This window comes from Ranitomeya imitator, chromosome 4 (assembly GCF_032444005.1).
Source record: "Ranitomeya imitator isolate aRanImi1 chromosome 4, aRanImi1.pri, whole genome shotgun sequence".
In the NCBI taxonomy this organism is placed as follows: domain Eukaryota; kingdom Metazoa; phylum Chordata; class Amphibia; order Anura; family Dendrobatidae; genus Ranitomeya; species Ranitomeya imitator.
Genome location: NC_091285.1, coordinates 16,865,863 through 16,893,005, shown reverse-complemented (window position 1 = coordinate 16,893,005; position 27,143 = coordinate 16,865,863). Strand labels below are relative to the sequence as shown.

The following is a 27,143-nucleotide window of genomic DNA, read 5'->3' as shown; positions in this document are numbered from 1 at the left end:
ATATCGGCAGTACATATATAATTATATACAGAGGATGCCCAGTTTATACCAGCTGTACATGTATAATTATATACAGAGGATGCCCAGGTTATATCGGCTGTACATATATAATTATATACAGGAGATGCCCAGGTTATACCAGCTGTACATGTATAATTATATACAGAGGATGCCCAGGTTATATCGGCTGTACATATATAATTATATACAGGAGATGCCCGGGTTATACCAGCTGTACATATATAATTATATACAGGAGATGCCCAGGTTATACCAGCTGTACATATATAATTATATACAGAGGATGCCCAGGTTATACCGGCAGTACATATATAATTATATACAGAGGATGCCCAGGTTATATCGGCTGTACATATATAATTATATACAGAGGATGCCCAGGTTATATCGGCAGTACATATATAATTATATACAGAGGATGCCCAGGTTATACCAGCTGTACATGTATAATTATATACAGAGGATGCCCAGGTTATATCGGCTGTACATATATAATTATATACAGGAGATGCCCAGGTTATACCAGCTGTACATGTATAATTATATACAGAGGATGCCCAGGTTATATCGGCTGTACATATATAATTATATACAGGAGATGCCCGGGTTATACCAGCTGTACATATATAATTATATACAGGAGATGCCCAGGTTATATCGGCAGTACATATATAATTATATACAGAGGATGCCCAGGTTATACCAGCTGTACATATATAATTATATACAGGAGATACCCAGGTTATACCAGCTGTACATATATAAATATATATACAGAGGATGCCCAGGTTATATCGGCTGTACATATATAATTATATACAGAGGATGCTCAGGTTGTGAGGAGTAGATATTATCTTTCTTTGATCAGAACTTTCTGTTTAATTCAGTCATCGGATTAAACACATATTTGTTCATAAGAAGAACTGTACTTCCTGCACTTATATAAGAACGCCGACACGAAATGATGCCACACACATTTATGTTCTTTTTCTTACTGTTCTCCCCTCTGTGCATATTAGTGACCAGATGTTCTGCCAGATCTTGGGGATGGATCAATGACATTTCTCTTTACATTTTCATCCCGTCTGAAAAGAAGAAAATCTAATTAAAATGCGGCCACGTAATTAGCGGAGGAGCCGCGTGACTACAGATGGGTGCGTCACCCAGAATTCATCCGAATTGGTTTCACAACAGTCTGGGCCCCAGGCTGAGGTCCTGAAGAAGAGGATGTATGTGATGTGAGGGTTAGTGATTGATGTCCCAGCCTTTTCCAACTTCTGGTCTCTCGATCTCACTTCTGAGATATTATGAACGTTGTTTCCTTCGAGGTCTGGTTAATACCAACCAATGTTTCTCATCAACTTAATTAAAACACATCTTGGTAATTAGCTCACAAAGCCTGGTTAGATGGTGAGCCCCAATGGGGGTGGCAGACTTGTAGTACAGGGGAAAGTATGATATAACGCTACAGATCTGGCAGAGGAGTTATGTGAGATGGAGGAAAGATCATGAGTTCTGTTTTGCACACATTGAGTTTTAAGAAGTGTGGTGAGAAGAAGGAGGACATGGCTGATAGACACTCTGGGATTCTGGACAGGAGAGAGGTGACGTCTGGACTAGATAGGTAGATCGGAGTATCATCAGCATAGATGGTACTGGAAGCCCAGGCCAAAAGTATAGATGGAGAAGGAGAAGAGTAGGGGTCCCAGAACAGGGCCTTGAGGGACTCTGACCCAGACAGGGCCGGGTGAGGAGGTAGTGTGGGAGTGGGAGGCATTAAATGTACAGTTGGAGAGGTATGAGAAGATCCAGGAGAGGGCTAGGTCTTTGATGCCTAGAGAGGATTTGTAGTAGGGGGCAGTGGTCAACTGTGTCGAAGGCTGAGGACAAGTCTAGAAGGAGGAGTATCGAGAATAGTCTTTTAACTTTGGCAGTAAGTCCTTAGTAATTTTGGACAGGGTATTTTCGGTGGGATGTTAAGGATGGAAGACAAATTGTAGGTTGTCAAAGAGTAGGTTAAATGAGAGATAGGAGGAAAGTTCAGCATGGACATGGTGTTTGAAGAGTTTGGAGGAGAACGGGAGCAGTAATATGGGTCAATAGCTGGACGTAGAGTTTGGATCGAGGCATGGCTTCTTAAGGGTAGATGTCATAGTGGCAAGTTTGAAAGCAGAGGGGAAGGTACCAGAGGTTAATGATAGGTTGAAGAGATGGGTTAAAGCTGGGATAAGCCTGGTGGTCAGTTTAGGGAGGTGGGATGGGATGGAGTAAAGTGAACAAGTGGTGAGGTGCAATTTGGAGAAGAGATGAGTGAGGTCTCTTTCAGTGACGGTGGGGAGGAAGGTTGTGGGGGAGAAGCAGTGGTCTTTTACACTTAGGGGATGTGGTGTGTGGTGGATGGGCAGTAAAGACTTGCCTTGCTTGGTCAACCTTATTTTTTAAATGTGTGGCGAAGTCTTCTCCAGAAATTACAAGTGTTGAATACCTGTGGGATAAAGACGATACGAGGGTTGTGAAGTCGTGTAGTTTAGCAGAGATGAGGGCTCATTTGCAGGTGAAAGTGGCTGTTTCGAATGCGATGAAGTCTTCTTGAGAATGTGTTTACTTCCAACGATGCTCCGTAACCTCGGATACTTGTCAAAGCTTTTTAGTGAGGTTGTTGTGCCAGGGTTGTCTGTTGATTCTTCGTACTCCCCCAAGCAAGAGAGGGGTGACAGAGCCAATAGCTGATGCCACTGTGGTGTTGTAGAAAACAGTGGCACTGTCTGCATCATGGAGTGAAGATGTGGAGGACAGTGGTTGAATAGGGTCAGACAGCGTGTGAGTAACTAGATGTGTGAGGTTTCTTTAGGAGTGTGCTAGTTTCTGATCATGGAGGGCAGGTGAGGAGGACAGGGATTAGAAAGCGAGTAGATGGGAGGAAAAGTGAGGTTAGATAGGAGCAGATTTGGATGAAGATAGGTCTAATGCATATGATCAAACAAGGGTATACCAGCTAAGCGTCTATCCTAAGTTGTCAAAACACTACCCGAGTCAGAACTGCAGTCATGGGATGAGATGCAACAACTACCTGTCCATGAAAACCTGCCTTGTTAAATGGTGACATTGAAGAGAACATGGACAAGACACAACCTGAGGGTTACATCAAAGAGAGTGAAGAGAATCTCATTGGCAAACCACTAGCAATCTCTCTATGGTTGTAAACTATTGGCAAGAGCGCGGATCACCAAAATGAGCAAAGTCTTATTGGAAGAAGGATATAAAAGAGGTCAAGCAGATCTGTGTTTATACAGAAAATGTACAGAAGGAAAGTGGATGTATATTCTCTTACATATGGACGATGTGATTACGGTTCATCAAGAGGAAACGGAAATTGCAACAATGAATACAATTCTGAATCAGCATTGGAAATGGGACATCTTATCTAGGAATCCAGGTTTAAAGAGAAGGAGATGGAAGGTTTCTCCTCAACCAAAATGCAAACATCAACTCAATTCAGAATAAGATTGGAATGTCAGAAGTCGAAGGTAAATCAACCCCAAAGGAACCATCCTAGTGACAGACAGGCAGTGGGGGCACTTCTCTACACAGCAACTACGACCGGACATCACAACTGCAACTGGAATTCTCTGCAGATATGTGGAAAAACTGCACCAAAAAGACAGTACAGAGATTAATCCGCTGCCAACAATAATAAACAGTGATGTCACAGTACAGGGATAATGCACACAGTGATGTCACAGTACAGAGAAAATGCACACAGTGATGTCACAGTACAGAGATAATACAGTCAGTGACATCACAGTACAGGGATAATGCACACAGTGATGTCACAGTATAGGGATAATAAACACAGTGATGTCACAGTACAGAGATAATGCTCACAGTAATGTCACACTATAGGTATAATAAACACAGTGATGTCACTGTACAGGTATAATAGACACAGTGATCTCACAGAACAGGGATAATAAATACAGTGATCTCACAATATAGGTATAATAAACACAGTGATGCCACATAACAGGGATAATAAATACAGTGATGTCACAGTACAGGGATAATGCACACAGTGATATCGCAGTACAGGGATAATGCACACAGTGTTGTCACAGTATAGGGATAATAAACACAGTGATGTCACAGTACAGAGATAATGCTCACAGTGATGTCACAGTACAGGGATAATGCATACAGTAATGGCACAGTGCAGGGATAATACTCACAGTGATGTCACAGTACAGGGATAATACACACAGTGATGTCACAGTACAGGGATAATACACACAGTGATATCGCAGTACAGGGATAATGCACACAGTGTTGTCACAGTACAGGGATAATAAACCCAGTGCTGTCACAGTGCAGGGATAATAAACCCAGTGATGTCACAGTATAGGGATAATACTCACAGTGATGTCACAGTACAGGGATAATACACATAGTGATATCGCAGTACAGGGATAATGCACACAGTGTTGTCACAGTATAGGTACAGTATAATAAACCCAGTGATGTCACAGTATAGGGATAATACACACAGTGATGTCACAGTACAGGGATAATACACATAGTGATATCGCAGTACAGGGATAATGCACACAGTGATGTCACAGTACAGGGATAATGCACACAGTGATGTCACAACCTTTTTTTTTATAGAATAGATCTAATTAAAAGTTCTATGGTCCCAATGCAAAATCTGTACGGGGGTCCTCTCCGACCATATGACATTTATAATACTGGGGTCTTCCTATATGACAGAGGGGCCTTTTTGGCCCCCGCAGATGCTAATTCTGCAAATCTGTAGCCTTATCACTGAAATTCGCACCTCTTTTGCCAATGTAGGAGCTGAACCCAAGTCGTTCCCCTCAATTGTCGCCCTCCAGTTCTAGGCAGTCAGTATTTTTCAGGATTTTTAGACCACTAGGTGGCAGTCTATAAGAGCTTGGCGGCATTAACCCTTCGTTACCCTTTCTCCTTAATGCCGGGAAGAGACGATCCCTCAGCAAATTAGGATGAGATTGTGATAATTCCACTCACATGAGTCTTAGATAAGTTCCCAGCCCACCGCAGCCGCTTGTCATTTCATGTGGCAGGATACAGCAGAGCTGACGGTGCGCCGTGTGCCTGTCAGCTGCCCGGAGGATGATGATGATGACGGCCGCGGAGGGGCTCAAGGGCTACAACGACCCGGACAAGTCACTATTCGAGGCAAGTCCCATTCATTATAACTAGCCCTCCTGCGTGTGACTCCGTGCTTAAAGGGGAACCCCAACTTTTGACATTGTCTATTAATTTTTCAACATCTCTGCTTTCTGTCAGTGAATTGAAAACCGTTCTTCTTTCCATCCCAAACCTCTACAGACTTGATATTTCTCACAGCTGAGGGTTTGTTACCATTGCATCCAGTGTGAACAGTCCTATGGTAGCTAAACACATCAGCAGTGCTGATAGTTTGTTACAATGTATCAGTGCAGGTAAAACGCCTCGGCACACAGCTGAGGGTTTGTTACACTGTCTCGGTGCAGGTAAGAAAGATGTTTATTTGTTTCCTATGTCTCTGCTTTCTAGCTTGAACAGAACCTAATAGCAGTGTAAGCTCTTGTGCCAGCAGGTGGCGGTATTGCGGCACTATATATGAAGTCAGGTCCCCTCTATTGTCGTAGTACTGGCCCTTTAAATATGCTGCTGTATTTTACCATCTCCGTTGCCTGAATAGTGATAAAATATGGCCTGCCTATCTTCAGCTCCAGGAAGCCCACCCAACATGGCCCCCCAGAACTGTTTTTAGGGTATTTTTCCTAAGTCAATCACTCCTTAAAGGGACGGCGCCAAATTGCTAATTCCTTTTGGATTTGATTTTCTGGGAATGCGTAAATGAGCGAGACCAACGGGTCGAGTTCACAGAAGTGAGGGTAACATTTTGGGGTACAGAGGAGCCCCTCTGCCACATAGGAAGACACCGGTATTATAAATAGTGCATAACCAATGGGGGCACATTAGTAGATTTTTCTTAAGGGCCGAGATCCTGGACAGGCTCCCTTTAAGAGAGGATTGATCAGTAACTAATATAATATTGTAATAAAATAATACCGCCATCATGTTGTTCCCTTTAAGCGCCTACGACATCTTCTCGCCGCTCCCTAAAATAGTTGTTAATCCTGGGCACCTTCTCGGTGCCAAGTCAAGTAATAATTGCGCCATTTGGTATAATGATGGCCGGGCAGTGACTGGGGAGGATCTGAGCTCTGCTGATTTACATAAGTCTCACACTTCGTCTCCTTTCTTCATTACTTATTGACTTGTGATGTTGGGAAACGTTGGTGAGCCGGTGCCTCCTGCCAACCTGGGGATGGGCAGGTAACTCCGCGGAGCTCAGTCTGTCACCTGCAACCAAAGAGATGGAGAAGGAGAGCGGTGGCGACGACGGCGGCGTGGACAACCCCACATTCCAGGTCACAACAACGCGCCACCAATGTATGGACATTTACTTTCAGGAAAAAGGGGCACTATGTTTATATATTCTGGGAAATTAGGGTCATTGGCCCCTTATGTACCCACCTAGGGCTTTTTATTTTCCAAAATAACAAGTTTTCCCCTTTTCGTTGGATTGAATTTTCACTTTTGTAAGGAGACTATATGGCTGCTTTATTTGGGTACTTTTTGGTGTGCAATGTGTTCACTATATCGCTGCATTATTTGAACGCCACATGGTCTGTTAAGTGATCGTTCTGTGATACTTTTATACAGCGCATGATATAGCTGTATTATTTGGGCACTCTATGGTATCAGTTTGTTTTCACTGCTGGGTACTTTGTAAGGAGACAATATGGCTGCTTTATTTAGGCACTTTTTGGTCTGCATTATTTGGACACCACATGGTCTATGTGTTCAATGTGATTCTCTTATGTAGGGCATTATATAGCTGTATTATATGGGCACTCTTTGGTATCAGTTTATTTTCACTGTTGGGTAGTTTGTATGGAGACTATATGGATGCATTATTTGGATACCACATGGTCTGTTATGTGTTCAATGTGATTCTTTTATATAGGGCATGATATAGCTGTATTATTTGGGCATTCCATGTATCAGTTTATTTTCATTGTTGGGTACTTTGTAAGGAGACTTTATGGCTGCTTTATTTGGGCACTTTTTGGACTGCAATGTGTTCACTATATGGCTGCATTATTTAGACACCACATGGTTTGTTATGTGTTTAATGTGATTCTTTTATGTAGGGCATTATATAACTGTATTATTTGGGCACTTTATGGTACCAGTTTGTTTTCACTGTTGGGCACTTTGTAAGGAGACCATATGGCTGCATTGTTTGTGTGACGCCCAAGAGACCGGGATACCCAGCACCGGACCAATGGGGTCTGTCTCTTGAGGGGGATGTCACGGGTGGCTTGACCCGGTGCTGTGGCCTCAGGCAATGCACAGTGTAAGGGGTATCGTGAGGGGACAGGCACTTACTTGATCAGCAGCAGGTTCTCCCAGCGGCGATGATCCCGATCCTGGATAGATGGCTATTGTCCAAATGAAAGACTGAGGCACTGAAACGTTTAGGCTGCGGATTTGCCGCTGCGGATCCGCAGCCGTTTTCCATGTGCGGTACAGTACAATGTAACCCTATGGAAAACGAAACCCGCTGTGCCGACGATCCTGAATTTCCCCGGAAAAACCGCGCGGAAACGCTGCGGAAAAAAAGAAGTACCATGTCAATTCTTTCTGCGGATTCCTCTGCGGGTTTCCGACTGCACCAATAGGAAAGTGCAGTTGGAAACCCGTAGAGGAATCCGCAGAAGAAAACGCAGGAAAATCCGCAGTGCAAAATGCAATGATTTTGCACTGCGGATTTTCCAAAAAAGGACCTGAAATATCCGCAGGAAATTCAGGATCGTGTGAACGTAGCCTTAACCAGTTTACTTCAACATAAAGGGATTTACAACCAGTCCTGTCACCGGAGTCTGTATGGGAACTCTGAGTTACTTTGACCCTGCCGGGGTCTTCGCCTCTTATTGTGCGCAATTTCTGTGTGGCCCTGCTGCTGTATGTGAACTGGCTGCCGGCCCAATCTGTCCCCTCCGGGTCCTGGTTCGACGGGCAACCCGAGTCCTTTTATCGGTTTACCCCCTCTGGGAGTACCGCTGAACTCTGTGTCTGTTGCTGCGTCCGGCCCTAGTGAAGCTGATATCACCTCACGTTTTTCCGGTTGCTGTATTATATATAATGAATACAGCCACGGATCCGGTATCCATCTTTGCGCCTGTTCTGGGTAGTGATTAATGCTACCCGGTTCTCACAATGTCCTTTTTCTCTATCCCTCTTCTCCTCAGGCCGGTGATTTGGGCCTGGAAACCGTCATAGGGCTGTTAGAGATTCAGTTGTATGACCTCTCACTTTCAACTCCTTAGCCCAACTGCCATTTCTTCTCTCAGACCAAAATGGATCAAGGGGAGTCTCTGGAGCTCCCCCTTCTGGCCGGAGGTGGTAGTGCAGTCTTGCTATTTTAGTATTTGTATTTACTGTCAGTAACTATTTTTGTGGCAAATACCCCTAGGGGTGCCACATTCCCCCTTAGTTAAGAACAGTACTCCGGGACTGTGGGACGATAACATTTTGAAATAACAATTAATATGTACAGAGTCTTAAAAATGAAAAGTTACAAAAACCACTCAAGGAAACAAAAATAGAGTTCTGTAAAAAGTCACTTCAAATAGCGTCCATTAATACAGTCCTATCCTTGAAGGTACTAGGAAAGGCACTGCACTTTGTGTCCAAGAATTTAGTTCCATTTTTCCAACGAAGTTGTCAATATAAAGTCTAAAGAAAGTTCAAAAAGAGCAAAAAGCAAAGTTCAAAAAGCAGTCTTTCCGGAGCTTTGATTTAGTGCCTCCGGGCTGATAACAAGTTCAAGAATATGCAAGAAGTTCATACAGACAAGTCTCTGTAGGTACTGGGCTTAAACGTTGCAGAATGATAACAATGACTATAGTTTTATAATTGGTAATCTGCATACCTGGCCGGTAATTGACCCTGGGTACTACGCTGTGATCTACGTAATAGCGGTATCTCTTCATGTGGTGTACTACTGTCTACTGCGGATGTAGTATCTGCCCGCTCTGCTAAAGATAATTCCATAACTATGGAGTTGGCAAGTCCACCGTGAATGGGATTACTATTTTCAGGAATCTGTTCTTCCTGGCCTGGAACCTCCCATAGTACGGGGTCAGCCTCTTCCTGTCTTGGGACTTCTGGTATTGGGTTCGGTGTTGGATAAAAGGCCACCATGGGAACCACTACTGCACCATGGTATGTTAGTAGGGTTTTGGGAAAGTCTCCTATACAGGTGTGATACACTTCCTCTTCTTTTTCCTTTACTGGTTGAACCTGTATGGGTTGAATAACTTCTGGTTCTGGCTGGACAACGTCTGGCTCTTTCAATGCTTCCGGACATAATTTAAGATTGTCTCTTGACACTAGTACAGATGTTAAACCTCCGTTTTTGCTAATGAGACACATTTTAGGATTATCCACTCTTGTTGGTAAAACTGTGTAGGGTACGGCTTCCCACTGATTGTCCAGTTTATTGGTTCGACGATTTCTCTTGAGCACTTGGTCACCCGGTCTTAATGGGGTCGCTAGAGCATTCTGGTTGAAAGTTCGCTCTTGTCTTTCTCTAGATTGCTGAAGGCTTCTTTCCACACTCTCTTGCACTTGGCGATACTGCTTTTGCCGTATGATATCCCAATTGGAGTCTTGAACTTCTGCGTCTGGTTTCAGAATTCCCATTTCTAGATCGATTGGTAATTGGCCGGGTCTTGCACGCATAAGATAAGCTGGGGTGCAGTTGGTGGAGCTCACCGGGACATGATTATACAGATCCACCAAGTCAGGCAATTTCTCTGGCCATTGATTCCTTTCTGTCTCAGGTAAAGTCTTTAGTAGTTCTATTACAATATGGTTCATCTTCTCGCATAAGCCGTTTGTTTGTGGATGATAGGCCGTCGTCCGGATCTTTTTGCAACCATACATATTACAGAATTCTCTGAAGATCTCTGATTCAAAGGCTGTACCTTGGTCGGTGAGAACCTGTTCCGGATATCCATGGGGTCTACAAAAGTACGTTTGGAACACTTTGGCTGCTGTTTTTGCTGTCAGATCTTTTACGGGTACTACTACCAAGAAGCGTGAATAATGGTCCACGATGGTCAAGGCATAGACATAGCTGGACCGGCTTGGTATTAACTTCACGTGGTCCATGGCTACAAGTTCAAGTGGTTGTTTTGTGATTATGGGCTGCAGTGGTGCTCTTTGGTTCTTTTGATCGTTTCTTCTGAGGTTGCACGGGCCACAATTTCTGCACCACTGTTCGATTGATTTTCTCATCCCGACCCAATAAAATCTTTCTCTTAGAAGTACTTCTAACTTTTTCCAACCAAAGTGACCAGCACCATTATGGTAAGCTTCGAGGACCATCTTGACATCTTGTTTAGGCACGATAATCTGCCAAACCAATTCATGTGTTTTCGGATTGGTGTACCTTCTACAGGTCCTTCTCAAAAAATTAGCATATAGTGTTAAATTTCATTATTTACCATAATGTAATGATTACAATTAAACTTTCATATATTATAGATTCATTATCCACCAACTGAAATTTGTCAGGTCTTTTATTGTTTTAATACTGATGATTTTGGCATACAACTCCTGATAACCCAAAAAACCTGTCTCAATAAATTAGCATATCAAGAAAAGGTTCTCTAAACGACCTATTACCCTAATCTTCTGAATCAACTAATTAACTCTAAACACATGCAAAAGATACCTGAGGCTTATATAAACTCCCTGCCTGGTTCATTACTCAAAACCCCCATCATGGGTAAGACTAGCGACCTGACAGATGTCAAGAAGGCCATCATTGACACCCTCAAGCAAGAGGGTAAGACCCAGAAAGAAATTTCTCAACAAATAGGCTGTTCCCAGAGTGCTGTATCAAGGCACCTCAATGGTAAGTCTGTTGGAAGGAAACAATGTGGCAGAAAACGCTGTACAACGAGAAGAGGAGACCGGACCCTGAGGAAGATTGTGGAGAAGGACCGATTCCAGACCTTGGGGAACCTGAGGAAGCAGTGGACTGAGTCTGGTGTGGAAACATCCAGAGCCACCGTGCACAGGCGTGTGCAGGAAATGGGCTACAGGTGCCGCATTCCCCAGGTAAAGCCACTTTTGAACCATAAACAGCGGCAGAAGCGCCTGACCTGGGCTACAGAGAAGCAGCACTGGACTGTTGCTAAGTGGTCCCAAGTACTTTTTTCTGATGAAAGCAAATTTTGCATGTCATTCGGAAATCAAGGTGCCAGAGTCTGGAGGAAGACTGGGGAGAAGGAAATGCCAAAATGCCTGAAGTCCAGTGTCAAGTACCCACAGTCAGTGATGGTGTGGGGTGCCATGTCAGCTGCTGGTGTTGGTCCACTGTGTTTCATCAAGGGCAGGGTCAATGCAGCTAGCTATCAGGAGATTTTGGAGCACTTCATGCTTCCATCGGCTGAAATGCTTTATGGAGATGAAGATTTCATTTTTCAGCACGACCTGGCACCTGCTCACAGTGCCAAAACCACTGGTAAATGGTTTACTGACCATGGTATTACTCTGCTCAATTGGCCTGCCAACTCTCCTGACCTGAACCCCATAGAGAATCTGTGGGATATTGTGAAGAGAAAGTTGAGAGACGCAAGACCCAACACTCTGGATGAGCTTAAGGCCGCTATTGAAGCATCCTGGGCCTCCATAACATCTCAGCAGTGTCACAGGCTGATTGCCTCCATGCCACGCCGCATTGAAGCAGTCATTTCTGCCAAAGGATTCCCGACCAAGTATTGAGTGCATAACTGAACATTATTATTTGATGGTTTTTTGGTTTGTTATTAAAAAACACTTTTATTTGATTGGATGGGTGAAATATGCTAATTTATTGAGACAGGTTTTTTGGGTTATCAGGAGTTGTATGCCAAAATCATCAGTATTAAAACAATAAAAGACCTGACAAATTTCAGTTGGTGGATAATGAATCTATAATATATGAAAGTTTAATTGTAATCATTACATTATGGTAAATAATGAAATTAAACACTATATGCTAATTTTTTGAGAAGGACCTGTATATGGGCACTCTATGTATCAGTTTATTTTCACTGTTGGGTAGTTTGTATGGAGACTATATGGCTGCATTATTTGGATACCACATGGTCTGTTATGTGTTCAATGTGATTCTTTTATATAGGGCATGATATAGCTGTATTATTTGGGCACTCCATGTATCAGTTTATTTTCACTGTTGGGTACTTTGTAAGGAGACTATATGGCTGCTTTGGGCACTCCATGTATCAGTTTATTTTCACTGTTGGGTACTTTGTAAGGAGACTATATGGCTGCTTTGGGCACTCCATGTATCAGTTTATTTTCACTGTTGGGTACTTTGTAAGGAGACTATATGGCTGCTTTATTTGGGCACTTTTTGGACTGCAATGTGTTCACTATATGGCTGCATTATTTAGACACCACATGGTCTGTTATGTGTTTAATTTGATTCTTTTATGTAGGGCATTATGTAACTGTATTATTTGGGCACTTTATGGTACCAGTTTGTTTTCACTGTTGGGCACTTTGTAAGGAGACCATATGGCTGCATTATTTGGATACCACATGGTCTGTTATGTGTTCTCAGTGATTCTTTTATTTTGGACATTATATAGCTGTATTATTTGGGCACTCTAATGTATCAGTTTGTTTTCACTGTTGGGTACTTTGTAAGGATACTATATGGCTATTTTATATGGGTACTTTTTGGTGTGCAATGTGTTCACTATATGGCTGCATTATTTGAACACTGCATGGTCTGTTAAGTGATCATTATGTGATACTTTTATATAGGGCATTATATAGTGGTATTATTTGGGCACTGTATGGTATCAGTTTGTTTTCACTGTTGGGTACTTTGTAAGGGGACTATATGGCTTTATGTAGGCACTGTTTGTTCTGTTATGTGTTCAATAGATGGCGGCATTATTTGGGCACTGTGCTTCATCAGAGAAAATACATTTGCAGGAAACAAAGAATCAGACTGCAATTTTGCTGAAGAACACGACCATGAATGAAGAATGAGATCTAAGCCTCCTCCAAGAGCAACTTCTCCCAATAATCCAGGAACAATTGGTGATGAACGAGGATTTCCAACATGACGGAGACCATGTCATAAGCAAAAAGTGATAATGAAGAGGCTCAGGAAACAAAACATTGACATTTTGGGTCAATTCTGCAAACATTTACAAAAGTCTTGAATGCAGCCTGAAACTGAGGAAGAAAAAAAAGATGCTGCAAAAGCAGATAAACAATACAGAGAAAAAAAAGGGTGCACTACAAGAACCAGAAATATCATCGAAAATAAGATTAGTGCAAAACAGAGCTCTTTCCTCTGATCTGGTTATTCTGCACCAGCAGAATAGTGAGTGCAGCTCTGGGGTATAATACAGGATGTAACTCAGGATCAGTAATGTAATGTACACAGTGACTGCACCAGCAGAATAGTGAGTGCAGCTCTGGGGTATAATACAGGATGTAACTCAGGATCAGTAATGTAATGTATGTACACAGTGACTGCACCAGCAGAATAGTGAGTGCAGCTCTGGGGTATAATACAGGATGTAACTCAGGATCAGTAATGTAATGTATGTACACAGTGACTGCACCAGCAGAATACTGAGCGCAGCTCTGGAGTATAATACAGGATGTAACTCAGGATCAGTAATGTAATGTATGTACACAGTGACTGCACCAGCAGAATAGTGAGTGCAGCTCTGGAGTATAATACAGGATGTAACTCATTATCAGTAATGTAATGTATGTACACAGTGACTGCACCAGCAGAATACTGAGCGCAGCTCTGAGGTAAACTACAGGATGGAACTCAGAATTAGTAATGTAATGTATGTACACAGTGACTGCACCAGGAGAATAGTGAGTGCAGCTCTGGGGTATAATACAGGATGTAACTCAGGAGCAGTAATGTAATGTATGTACACAGTGACTGCACCAGCAGAATAGTGAGTGTAGCTCTGGGGTATAATACAGGATGTAACTCAGGATCAGTAATGTAATGTATGTACACAGTGACTGCACCAGTTGAATAGTGAGTGCAGCTCTGGAGTATAATACAGGATGTAACTCATTATCAGTAATGTAATGTATGTACACAGTGACTGCACCAGCAGAATAGTGAGTGCAGCTATGGAGTATAATACAGGATGTAACTCAGGATCAGTAATGTAATGTATGTACACAGTGACTGCACCAGCAGAATAGTGAGTGCAGCTCTGGGGTATAATACAGGATGTAACTCAGGATCAGTAATGTAATGTATGTACACAGTGACTGCACCAGCAGAATAGTGAGTGCAGCTCTGGAGTATAATACAGGATGCAACTCAGGATCAGTAATGTAATGTATGTACACAGTGACTGCACCAGCAGAATAGTGAGTGCAGCTCTGGGGTATAATACAGGATGTAACTCAGGATCAGTAATGTAATGTATGTACACAGTGACTGCACCAGCAGAATAGTGAGTGCAGCTCTGGAGTATAATACAGGATGTAACTCAGGATCAGTAATGTAATGTATGTACACAGTGACTGCACCAGCAGAATACTGAGCGCAGCTCTGAGGTAAACTACAGGATGGAACTCAGAATTAGTAATGTAATGTATGTACACAGTGACTGCACCAGGAGAATAGTGAGTGCAGCTCTGGGGTATAATACAGGATGTAACTCAGGAGCAGTAATGTAATGTATGTACACAGTGACTGCACCAGCAGAATAGTGAGTGCAGCTCTGGGGTATAATAGAGGATGTAACTCAGGATCAGTAATGTAATGTATGTACACAGTGACTGCACCAGCAGAATAGTGAGTGCAGCTCTGGGGTATAATACAGGAGGTAACTCAGGATCAGTAATGTAATGTATGTACACAGTGACTGCACCAGCAGAATAGCGAGTGCAGCTCTGGAGTATAATACAGGATGTAACAGGATCAGTAATGTAATGTATGTACACAGTGACTGCACCAGCAGAATAGCGAGTGCAGCTCTGGGGGATAATACAGGATGTAACTTAATCTGCATTTAGCCTATAAAATGCTCATTCATCGGGTAAAATGAACTTTTGTACAGCATGATAGATCCTTGTTCTTGGCAGTGCATAATCCTGTGTAAACAAGACTCGCACTGCCAAGCACTATGGCAGCCTGTGCTCGCTGAGGGATCCATCATAGATCACTCTGTGCATATTGTTTACTGCGGTTTTTCTGTATAAATAGACTGTTATACAACCACCGATCAGTAAAGGTTCACACTGCAGCTGTCAGTTATTGCTGCCGGTCGTCCGTGTACTCCCATATAGAATATGTACAGATCCTGCAATGTGTGAAGTTATTGCACAATGGCCTGGGGCTGGCATGGGGGCTGGCATGGGGGCTGGTACAGATTTCGTTTTGATCTGATAAATGCTTCCTGTAATTGTCCCTTGGCGTCAGCTCCGCAATTGTTAATCATGATAATAAACCTTGGAGCTGGCGCTCCTCACTGTGAATCCTGTGTATCCCGGAGAGGTAACGGGAAGCGCCCATGTCCTACTGCAAAATCTGTCTCTGGCTACACCACCAGCCGAGTGCCAATAAGATTCCTACTAGGGATGGGCCCTTTTCGCTCCAAGGCCCCAAAAAGCGTTGACTTTTCTGTTACCGGTTAGAGCAGGAAGAGCAGCTCTGGAGCACAAACTGCAGCAGTAACAAGTAAGAGCGGAATGTTTAGGAATCCGTAGAACACCCACCGAATATGTAATATGGTTCCATTTGGCGCCAGCGGCCCGTTGACCTCTAATCAAGGTTCCTTCATTTTGACAGATAGAAGATGTTAATCATTATAACATCACATCTTCACCTGATACAAAACTTCCCGGCCAAGAAAAGACGAAAATCAGTCAGAGCGACAAGAACAGGAACAAGCTGGCGTATACGGTGACGGACGTGCCCCCCTGGTACTTGTGTATCTTCCTAGGCATTCAGGTAATGGGGGTCGGCGTTACCCTTAACATGGTCGACCAAGTCGATGGCGGCCATCTTTGTTGGCAGCCATTTTTCTCAGTACATTGACTTTTTTTCTCCCTGCTTTCGCAGCATTACTTGACCGCCCTCGGGGGGATTGTCGCTATTCCATTGATCCTATCCAAAGACTTGTGCTTGACCTACGACCCCTTGACCCAAAGTCACCTGATCAGCACCATCTTTTTCGTCTCCGGGATTTGCACCCTCCTGCAGGTTCTCTTCGGGGTCAGGTAAGTTCATAGAAGAGACGGCGCCATCCCTGTCCATGTATTGTATCTCGGATCCATTCACTTCAATGGGGCTGAGTTGTAATACCAGAAAGAACCCAACGCCAAGGGGTGGCGCTATTTGCTAAGGAGAGCGGCCATGTTTTTTTTTCCATTTTGGACAACCAAGTCATCTTTGATGGTTTACGGGGCAGGAAACGGGGGCTTTCTGGGCGACAGGCCTCCTTGTTGGTGGCGTTATGGGGGCGGTTTCGGAAGGCGTTGTCAACTTTGAGCAACTCAATTTGGGAGTCGAGAAAAGAAGTGAAACGCCTTATTGGATTATTGGCGGACATGTTTGTTATGCCCGAGTAGGAAAACTGTCTTCCCTCCCACCGCAACCAATCACAGCGCAGCTTTCATCTTTCATAAGCCTTCTCAGAAATGAAAGCTGCACCGTGATTGGTTGCTATGGACAATCTGCTGACATGATTTGGCGCTCGTTCTGGCATTTTAGTATTTCACTGTTTTACAACCATAAACATATATGTTTTTTTACTCATCAAGTCATAAAAATAGATAAATGACAGATATGTTATGCTGCAAAATAACAAAATGGAGGGTCCTCTTATCTCCTGTTATCTGTTGTGTCTGAGAGAGACCGTCCTTACAGATATTTAATGTTTCACTCCCCTAGTTTGCCGCAAGGTCATTAACTGATGAAGAAAAATCTGACAAGGAAAAACAGGAGTTACTGGATGACATATTATAGGCCCGAGGCATCAAAAGTGTTGGGAAACTAGGCCTCGTTGCCCATAGCAACCAATAAAAACACAAAATAAAAGCTCAGGTCTGGTTGCTATGGACAATATCGACTCTTTTGGCCACACCCCTTGCAAGCTTTCACCACACCTCCTTTATGCCCCCTTAATATGCGTTCAAGGGACCGCCAAAGTCTGAAAAACAAAGGTTTCCAGGAAATTTGCCAACTCTCTCCAGGAATCAGTGAGGCCTCAACTTTATCTGGGAGCCTTCATATATCTCAGGAGATAGGGCAAATATCATGACGTCCCAAAAAATGTCTATACTCAGAATATCCCTTTAAGAAAAAAGATAAGTAGCTGTCAAGTAATGTTGGGGGTCGCTTACCCGATGTTCGGTCTCTTATAGGCTACCAATCTTACAAGGAGGAACTTTTGCCTTCTTGACCCCAACCCTTGCCATGTTATCGCTTCCCAAGTGGAGATGCCCAGAATGGACCCAAAATGCCAGCCTCGTGAATGCAACGTCGCCAGAATTTGTGGAAGTTTGGCAATCACGGTTACGGGAGGTAATGTGGTATATGACTCTGACCAGACAGAAAAATCATGGTCCGAACTGAAAATTTCATACATTATTTCAGATATTATACTCCAGAGCTGCACTCACTATTCTGCTGGTGCAGTCACTGTGTACATACATTACATTACTGATCCTGAGTTACATCATGTATTATACTCCAGAGCTGCACTCACTATTCTGCTGGTGCAGTCACTGTGTACATACATTACATTACTGATCCTGAGTTACATCCTGTATTATACCCCAGAGCTGCACTCACTATTCTGCTGGTGCAGTCACTGTGTACATACATTACATTACTGATCCTGAGTTACAACCTGTATTATACCCAGAGCTGCACTCACTATTCTGCTGGTGCAGTCACTGTGTACATACATTACATTACTGATCCTGAGTTACATCCTGTATTATACCCCAGAGCTGCACTCACTATTCTGCTGGTGCAGTCACTGTGTACATACATTACATTACTGATCCTGAGTTACATCCTGTATTATACCCCAGAGCTGCACTCACTATTCTGCTGGTGCAGTCACTGTGTACATACATTACATTACTGATCCTGAGTTACATCCTGTATTATACCCCAGAGCTGCACTCACTATTCTGCTGGTGCAGTCACTGTGTACATACATTACATTACTGATCCTGAGTTACCTCCTGTATTATACTCCAGAGCTGCACTCACTATTCTGCTGGTGCAGTCACTGTGTACATACATTACATTACTGATCCTGAGTTACCTCCTGTATTATACTCCAGAGCTGCACTCACTATTCTGCTGGTGCAGTCACTGTGTACATACATTACATTACTGATCCTGAGTTACCTCCTGTATTATACTCCAGAGCTGCACTCACTATTCTGCTGGTGCAGTCACTGTGTACATACGTTACATTACTGATCCTGAGTTACATACTGTATTATACTCCAGAGCTGCACTCTCTATTCTGCTGGTGCAGTCACTGTGTACATACATTACATTACTGATCCTGAGTTACATCCTGTATTATACCCCAGAGCTGCACTCACTATTCTGCTGGTGCAGTCACTGTGTACATACATTACATTACTGATCCTGAGTTACATCCTGTATTATACCCCAGAGCTGCACTCACTATTCTGCTGGTGCAGTCACTGTGTACATACATTACATTACTGATCCTGAGTTACCTCCTGTATTATACTCCAGAGCTGCACTCACTATTCTGCTGGTGCAGTCACTGTGTACATACATTACATTACTGATCCTGAGTTACCTCCTGTATTATACTCCAGAGCTGCACTCACTATTCTGCTGGTGCAGTCACTGTGTACATACGTTACATTACTGATCCTGAGTTACATACTGTATTATACTCCAGAGCTGCACTCTCTATTCTGCTGGTGCAGTCACTGTGTACATACATTACATTACTGATCCTGAGTTACATCCTGTATTATACCCCAGAGCTGCACTCACTATTCTGCTGGTGCAGTCACTGTGTACATACATTACATTACTGATCCTGAGTTACATCCTGTATTATACCCCAGAGCTGCACTCACTATTCTGCTGGTGCAGTCACTGTGTACATACATTACATTACTGATCCTGAGTTACCTCCTGTATTATACCCCAGAGCTGCACTCACTATTCTGCTGGTGCAGTCACTGTGTACATACATTACATTACTGATCCTGAGTTACATCCTGTATTATACCCCAGAGCTGCACTCACTATTCTGCTGGTGCAGTCACTGTGTACATACATTACATTACTGATCCTGAGTTACATACTGTATTATACTCCAGAGCTGCACTCTCTATTCTGCTGGTGCAGTCACTGTGTACATACATTACATTACTGATCCTGAGTTACATCCTGTATTATACCCCAGAGCTGCACTCACTATTCTGCTGGTGCAGTCACTGTGTACATACATTACATTACTGATCCTGAGTTACATCCTGTATTATACCCCAGAGCTGCACTCACTATTCTGCTGGTGCAGTCACTGTGTACATACATTACATTACTGATCCTGAGTTACCTCCTGTATTATACTCCAGAGCTGCACTCACTATTGTGCTGGTGCAGTCACTGTGTACTTATACATGGCAGCTGTAGGTCAGGTACCTCCAGTTAGTAGAGCTGATTGCCAGTCTGCTATACATTTTCTCTTCTTTTATCATTATGGTATTGCTTACGCCTTCACCAGTTAGACATACAATGTGAACAGCGTCGTACACCCGCCGTGCAATAATGGAATTCAGTTATTACAAATAAGGAAACTTGTGACAAAGTCCAGAGTCCGTTCTTCAATACAAAAACATCATGAATGATCTTGGTGTTTCTGTGACTTTGGTCATCACCGGTCTATAAACACAAGTAATACTAATTATCTGTAGCTTTATTGGGTTCAATGTCCACTAGGCGGCACTAGTGAGAAACTTTTCTTATATGCTGTTAGCTAATTTTTATCCTTTTCTTTCCCCCTATGGAATGATGCCAATTAGTTTTCATACACAGCCGGACCCTCCCGCGAAGTTGCAGATAAATGTTTGTCCATACGACGACCACTGAACATCTCCCTCATTCTGTCTCATCTGTTGTTGTCGTTGAGCTTTTGGCTTTTTGTGCAAATTTGGGGTCATTTTGTCACTAAACTTTCGCGTAGGAGGCAAAATAAAGTGGTAGCACTCAGTTTCACAGCATAGTGTAAAGCGAGATGGTTTAAATTGGATTCTACAGATGCTGTACTGACATCTAGTGGCCAATGTGAAAACTGCAGCGATTCAAATTTTTCATTTTTTTTTACATATATATTATAAATGTAATGTTTTTGTTTAAAATATATATATATTTTACATAGACATTTTAATTAACTATATAATCTCCTATTTTTCCAGGTTCAAGGAGCCGTTATGGTCGCATCCTGCTTCCAAATCCTAGTTGGATTTTCCGGATTGATTGGCTTCCTTATGAGATTTATTGGACCCTTAACCATCGCTCCTACGATTACTCTCATCGCTCTCCCCCTCTTCGAGTCTGCTGGTAACGACGCGGGATCCCACTGGGGGATATCCATCATGTAATTAACTAAAAAAAAAATCAAAATAAAATTCCAGATCTGAGCCTGATTTTTAGGTTACTCTGTATTTTATTGTGGAGTTCCCCTTTAAATATTGATTTCTTCACTTCTTGTCTTCCAGGACGACTTTCTTCATCATATTGTTTTCCCAATACTTACGGAACATTCCTCTCCTGATCCCGTACTACTCAAAAAGTAACCGGAAGTGGCAGTACTCCAGAACATACGTCTTCCAGATCTTTCCGGTAATGTCTTATGATTTTATCTATACAGCCCAGATTTTAAAGGGGTTGTCCATCTCCACCTTTTCCGATAATTTTTTTTTTCTTTTTAAATACTTTTGGCTAAAAATAATTTTTACCATTAGATCTCTTTATTATTGCCTCTGAGCTGTACTGTCTATCACTGAGTGGATAATGAGTTAACTGAGGATCCATCAGTGAGCTCATTCTGACAGTCCAATGGGTGTTACTCGGGATCCATATTCCTTACTTCTTCCATCTTTTCTGCTTAAGGTTCTTCTTGGCATTTCCATTTCTTGGTTGATCTGTTACATTCTCACCATCACCAACGTCTTCCCAACCAAGCCCGAGACTTATGGGTATTTCGCTCGTACCGACGTCAAAGGGGATGTCTTGTTTCGGGCTCCATGGTTCCGCTTTCCATATCCAGGTAAGAAACATTTCACGTGTCATGTTTGAGTATTATGAAGTCCGGCAGCAGCTGAGGTCGTATTATTATTATGACTGCATACACTATATATAACCTGTCTATCTTCGACTCCATTGTAGGGATGTACCAGCCTCGTAATGGTGCGGTGTGGAAATCTTAGACAATTGTACGGCTCTGTGCTCCTGTCTTTTTGCTCCTCATCAGGGCAAGATAAAAAAAAATGGATATATGGAGTCAGTGCTCATTAGGGTGTTTTTTTTTGTTCCATTTATCCCAGTACTTCATGACATGACTGGATATCGAGTCTGTTTTTTTTTGCCAGGTTTCTTTTCTTAGACCCCTGGTTTTCGTATCTTGCACTGATGAGGTCTAACAAGCCTGGAACAGACCTCTTCTTCTACTTCTATATGAAAATAGTGGACGGCACAAAACTGAGAACCTAAATTAACGGGGTGTCCAGGTGACAAAAAATTATCACCTATTAGCAGGATAAATGTCCACATCTAGAATGATGGGGATCTTTTTTGGGGAGGGACCTAGTTAAAGGGCAGCACACTGGTAAAGGGCATTGTTGAGAGTACCTTCTATTAGTTAGGATATGACATCAAAATATGTCAGTTTTTGTCTTTTAGGCCAATGGGGTACGCCTACCGTCAGTCTGGAGGGCGTGTTTGGGATCCTGGCAGGAGTCATCTCATCCATGGTGGAGTCGGTGGGTGATTACCATGCATGCGCCAGACTTTCTGGGGCACCACCCCCACCGAAGCATGCCATAAACAGAGGAATTGGGATAGAAGGGATCGGTTGCTTACTGGCCGGGGCATGGGGCACCGGGAATGGGACCACATCCTACAGTGAGAATGTCGGCGCCCTGGGAATAACAAGGGTAAGTGTTCTCGCACTATTGATCCGATATTAATTAGAAATGGAACATTGATTCTAAAGAGGAATTCCAACCAGCAGCACTTTTTATCCCTACTGTCCATGGTGAAAAATCCTACATCCCTGGGCATCCGACTGCCAAAACGGGTGACCCCATAGTCATCTTTATTCCAAACTAGAAGACCAAGAGAAGTTTGGATGGAGTGGTGATCTAGCAAGCAATATGATGTTGATCATTGTCTTCCAGGTTGGGAGCCGGATGGTTATCATTACCGGCGGGGTACTGATGCTCCTCTTGGGCGTGTTCAGTAAAATCGGTGCTGTTTTTGCTACTATCCCAACTCCGGTGATCGGTGGGATGTTTCTGGTGATGTTTGGAGTAATAGCTGCTGTCGGGATGTCCAATTTGCAGGTAAATGATATCGCTTTCACATATGGAGGTCAACTGATTTGTTCCCGTATACTCATACACCTTTAGTCTGGTAAGCCAAAAGTAGCGCCATCTACAGGAAATAGTCCTAGAGTCATCCAATAGTCTGGAAGTTTGATCCTGCCCTGCACTGTTCCTAAGGCTAGGGCCCTTACTATCCCTGCTCTCAAAGGTACCTCTAAAGGTGAGGAGGTTTGGGCCACCAGCCTTACTGTTCTCCTCTTTTACCCTAAGCTGTCCTCTCGCCTTCCCCAGGAGATCTGAGACAGAAATGCTAGTATATAAACGCATAAGACAAACAGGGATAACAGAATGCAACTAACATATAAACACTCACCCAAAGACAGAGCGGAATAAAGGGAAGGATAGAAATGTACAAACCAAATGGGAATAGGACAATGAAGAAAGCATACACCCAAAAACAGCACGCAACAATCTCCAGCAGCAACGATGACCTCCAACTCAGCACAGAGACTCCAAGGAGCTAGGAAGTAAAACTTTAACTGGCAAGGAAGAGAAGGTCTGGTCAGATTTTACAGGGAGAAGAAATGACCAGGTCAGTAACAGCTGTGAGATGGAGATGCACGTTTCTAACCAGCATAGGAAGGGTTGTTAACCTTTTCAGCACGAAAGGAAATTAAATCCATTGAATATGAAACACAAACACACAGGCTAAATGGAAGATCTGCGATTCACAATAAGTAGTGATCTTCTAACCCCAGATCTCCCAGGAGGACTAGACACACTCGTGACACTCTGTCCTCTTCTCTCAGTTACATGACTGCAGGATCCGACTATACACAAGGTAGTAGTTTTTCGCAATTAACTTTTTTTTATGTTTTTATACTCGCAGTACGCCGACATGAATTCCTCCAGGAACATATTCATTATTGGTTTCTCCATATTCTGTGGCCTTTCTATCCCAAACTGGGTGAACAATAATGCAGAACTTCTGAAAACCGGTAAGAAGCAAAAACTGACAATCGCTGTTTTTGAGGTGGCCATGCATGTTCATTCATTTAATGTATACTCTCCCTCAACCAGCAGTGTTGCGTAAAAAGAAAGGTTGAACATGTTGGATGTCAACATGCTCAATCCTTTTTTTCTCACGGGGGAGGATTAACCATCCTCCGAGGTGTCTCGCAACGTCATACTCTTTTCCTAGAGAACATGTGCATGATGGGCTGAAGAGGAGGTGGGGTTGTAAAAAAGAAAAAGAATCTGGGCTAAGGGTTCAGTCCATGTCAGTGCCCTTGTTCATTACTTTTTTAGGGGGGATATGGTCTTAATTCCATGGTAGACTACCTTACAGAGTATGGCAAAAAAGACTGGCTCCGTCGAAAATAAGATAAACTGGAGTGTAAAGTTTCATCTTTTGGACTTCAAGTTCGTAAACCCCGTCTTTCGGTAAATCTAGTGGAAGTCCCTGACAAAGTCAGAAATGGGAGAACTGTCATGATCTGAACCCGACCTAAGGTGTATGGGCGCCTTCACATGTTTGGGATTGAATTGAACCCTACTGAATGAGTCCAGAATGGGGACGTTCTCTTTTCCTTCTGTTGGGGTTCCAGGGCAATTTGTCGTTATATCAAGTAGAGTCAGATACGTCGATTACTTCTTATATTTCCATTCTTGACACAGGTATTCTTCAACTAGACCAAATCATCATGGTGCTGTTGACCACGGGAATGTTCGTCGGCGGGTTCCTAGGATTTTTCCTAGACAACACGATACCAGGTAATGATGGTCATCAAGCTAGAATGATCTCCAGAAGAGAAGATAGTCTATCTAAAACATGGACAACATCTAATCCTGGGCAATCCATACTGTTTTTTCTTCTTTCGATATATACTCCTTTTCCTTCTCCACCATTTTTCCTCGAAACAAAGAATTTAGTAACAAGAGTCAAAGATGTTGGTTGTCAACACAATATTATATATGGAGGGTGTGCAAACGGACAATAGGAAGGACCAGATTCTGGGGTAAATTTAAGAAGGGAGAACAGGGAAGAGTTAGATTAGTGAGGTGTTGAGCCAGTCGAGCATGCTTAAAACCAGGACTGTGGAGTTGGAGCCCATTTTGGTGGAGTCGAACTTGAGGGGTCAGAGTCGGAGGTTTGGCTTACCGACTCTACACCCCTGCTTAAAACCATGGATACTAGGAACTCACTGGATTGTCCGAGGTAGTGCATTCAAAAGAACTGGAGCAGCACATGATAAGTCTTGGAGATGAGAGTGGGATGTTCGGATTATGGAGGATGTAAGTCTTAGGTCAATAGCGGAACGTAGAGTATTGGTAGGGTGGTAGACAGAGATGGGAGAAGAGATTTAGGGCCGTGCAGAACTGTGGAGAATGCGCCACCACTCCTTACTTTCGATTCCTTCACTTGTCCTCTCTACCATCTCTCCAAATATTGTTGAGCCGCAAGAAGAAAGACTCTAACATTCTCTACATGCCATTACTAATGCTTTGCCTGCTATTTATCAGCATAATGCCACCTTCTCTGCATATCTGAGAGCTTTCTCTATGATGGAGCTCCATGTTCTTTTTCTTCTTCTCTGGACTCCCACTACATTATTCCTTACGGTAAAAGTAAGGCTTGAGAACGTGAGGTGTTGACTGAAGTATCTTCCTTGCCTTTTGTTTATGACTTGATAGGCACAAAAGAAGAAAGAGGAATAGCGTCATGGAACAAGATCAATGTTGAAGCCGGGGAGAACTGCTCTGACATTGAAGACGTCTACGACCTTCCATTTGGCATCGGCACAAAATTCTGCACTTCTTCTTGGCTCCGATACATTCCTTTCTGTCCGAAACCCAGAAAACTACCTCTTGTCGATCATGAGAACAACCATTGTAATAGCTACACGGAAACTAACCACTGAATTATACCAAAGAGCCACGGAGCCCTATAATCAAGGACAATACACAACACATGAGTATGTTCAGGACCTTCTCAGGACCTCTTTCATTATGACTTGAGGACTGCAAACCAGGTTGTAGAGATTGGATGCCAATGGGCATCTTGTCACGGTTTTTCATATTTCCTCTGTTGTATACAACTGATGGGAATGGTCTCCCTACGGAAGGACCTTCAATTCTCCACTTCCAAGAGAATGGCCTACAAGAAGTCATTTAGATTGAAGAAGACATCTGAAGACCAATTATTTTCATGTATTGGTGCTAAGGACAACAATATGATTAGTGAATTCATTACTTTTTTTGTTTTTAGGTCGCCGACGTTTTTCGAACAAAATGGATTTCTTTGAAGGATTAAATATTCAGCACCAAAATCCTTGACTTGAAGACCTTCAGATAATGCAAAAGCCAAATTCGACCTCAATTCGTGACCGAACGGGGTGCTTTCCCTCATCCCTTTCCTTCAGGTGAAAGTCTCGATCTGTCTTCCTATTACATGCGTTCTCAATAACGGTCATTACGATACTGTGATACTTCTTGTAAGGAGTTTATTAAACCATCTGTGCTGGAGAAACCTCCCGATCTAAGTCTCTTCTCCGGTGTTTATTGTCCAGATTAACGGAAGTCGTCATGGGTAGACCCGTAGTTTAGACCAGAAAGTCCGTACTTGCATGTAAACTGGTGTTAAACACAAGAGCTCAATGAAAGACTTCATTCCAAAGTCCTCGAGATTATGAGGATCTACGATTTCCATGACGTCTCCACCAACTGGGCGATGGCAGAATTGGTGATGGCGAAAAGCGTACGATCGGGTTAAATTTTTAAAAGATCAGACTTTTGTGGACATAGGAATGCCACCACAAAAATCATGTCTCCTATGAATACTAGCCCCAGGTGGGTAGGACTACCTTCATGACAGGCACGGTGGTCTTCAGCAGACCCCTGGCCATCATGTGAACATATCGATGACTCGCGCTGTGCAGGCGTCACAGGTTGACAAGTTAGCAGCTGCATCTGTTAAATGCAGATGATGGCTTAATAAGACCGCCATCACATGCCGGGAAAGATGCGGGCGCACATTCTATTGAAATGTAATGCGGGGCAGTAGCAGCCATCGACCCGTCAGTGGCCAGCAGCGGATGTCGGCGTACCACGCACCACCCCAACTGTGGAAGAGAAGAAAATGCTGTACACCGAGGAAACGAGGACAACTGAGAAGGATGAATTCAATTTTTTTTTAATGTGTATGTGAAGAGCAGCCCAATGGGGACATTACTACAAGATAAGGGCCAGGATGTGGACATTACTACAAGATGGGGACCAGGATGGGGATATTACTACAAGATAAGGACCATGATGTGGACATTACTACAAGATAAGGACCAGGATGTGGACATTACTACAAGATGGGGACTAGGATGGGGATATTA

The 27,143-nt window shown here is 43.1% G+C and overlaps 1 protein-coding gene across 3 annotated transcripts; it reads left to right on the top strand.

Moving 5' to 3' along the window:
* Positions 1-5,108: 5,108 nt before the first annotated feature.
* LOC138675163 (solute carrier family 23 member 1-like) lies at positions 5,109-26,295 on the top strand. 3 transcript variants are annotated; one of them, XM_069763173.1, is made up of 12 exons: positions 5,109-5,235; positions 15,989-16,150; positions 16,262-16,419; positions 17,566-17,725; positions 20,629-20,810; positions 20,932-21,055; positions 21,326-21,482; positions 22,115-22,368; positions 22,612-22,776; positions 23,648-23,756; positions 24,436-24,531; positions 25,453-26,295. In XM_069763173.1, exons 1-12 carry the CDS (start codon positions 5,170-5,172, stop codon positions 25,677-25,679), a joined length of 1,860 nt encoding a protein of 619 aa, XP_069619274.1. In that variant the 5' UTR covers positions 5,109-5,169; the 3' UTR covers positions 25,680-26,295. The 3 variants fall into 3 exon arrangements, with proteins under 3 accessions (XP_069619274.1, XP_069619275.1, XP_069619276.1); XM_069763174.1 differs by lacking the exon at positions 5,109-5,235 and adding an exon at positions 6,316-6,479; XM_069763175.1 differs by lacking the exon at positions 5,109-5,235 and adding an exon at positions 9,322-9,342.
* The last annotated feature ends 848 nt before the right edge of the window (positions 26,296-27,143 follow it).

Excerpts from the sequence above, each read along its gene's own strand:
- LOC138675163 (XM_069763173.1), top strand. The coding sequence starts at position 5,170 with ATGATGATGATGACGGCCGCGGAGGGGCTCAAGGGCTACAACGACCCG. Across the intron at positions 16,151-16,261 it reads GTATCTTCCTAGGCATTCAG|CATTACTTGACCGCCCTCGG; the intron begins GTAATGGGGGTC and ends CTGCTTTCGCAG. Across the intron at positions 22,369-22,611 it reads GCGCCCTGGGAATAACAAGG|GTTGGGAGCCGGATGGTTAT; the intron begins GTAAGTGTTCTC and ends ATTGTCTTCCAG.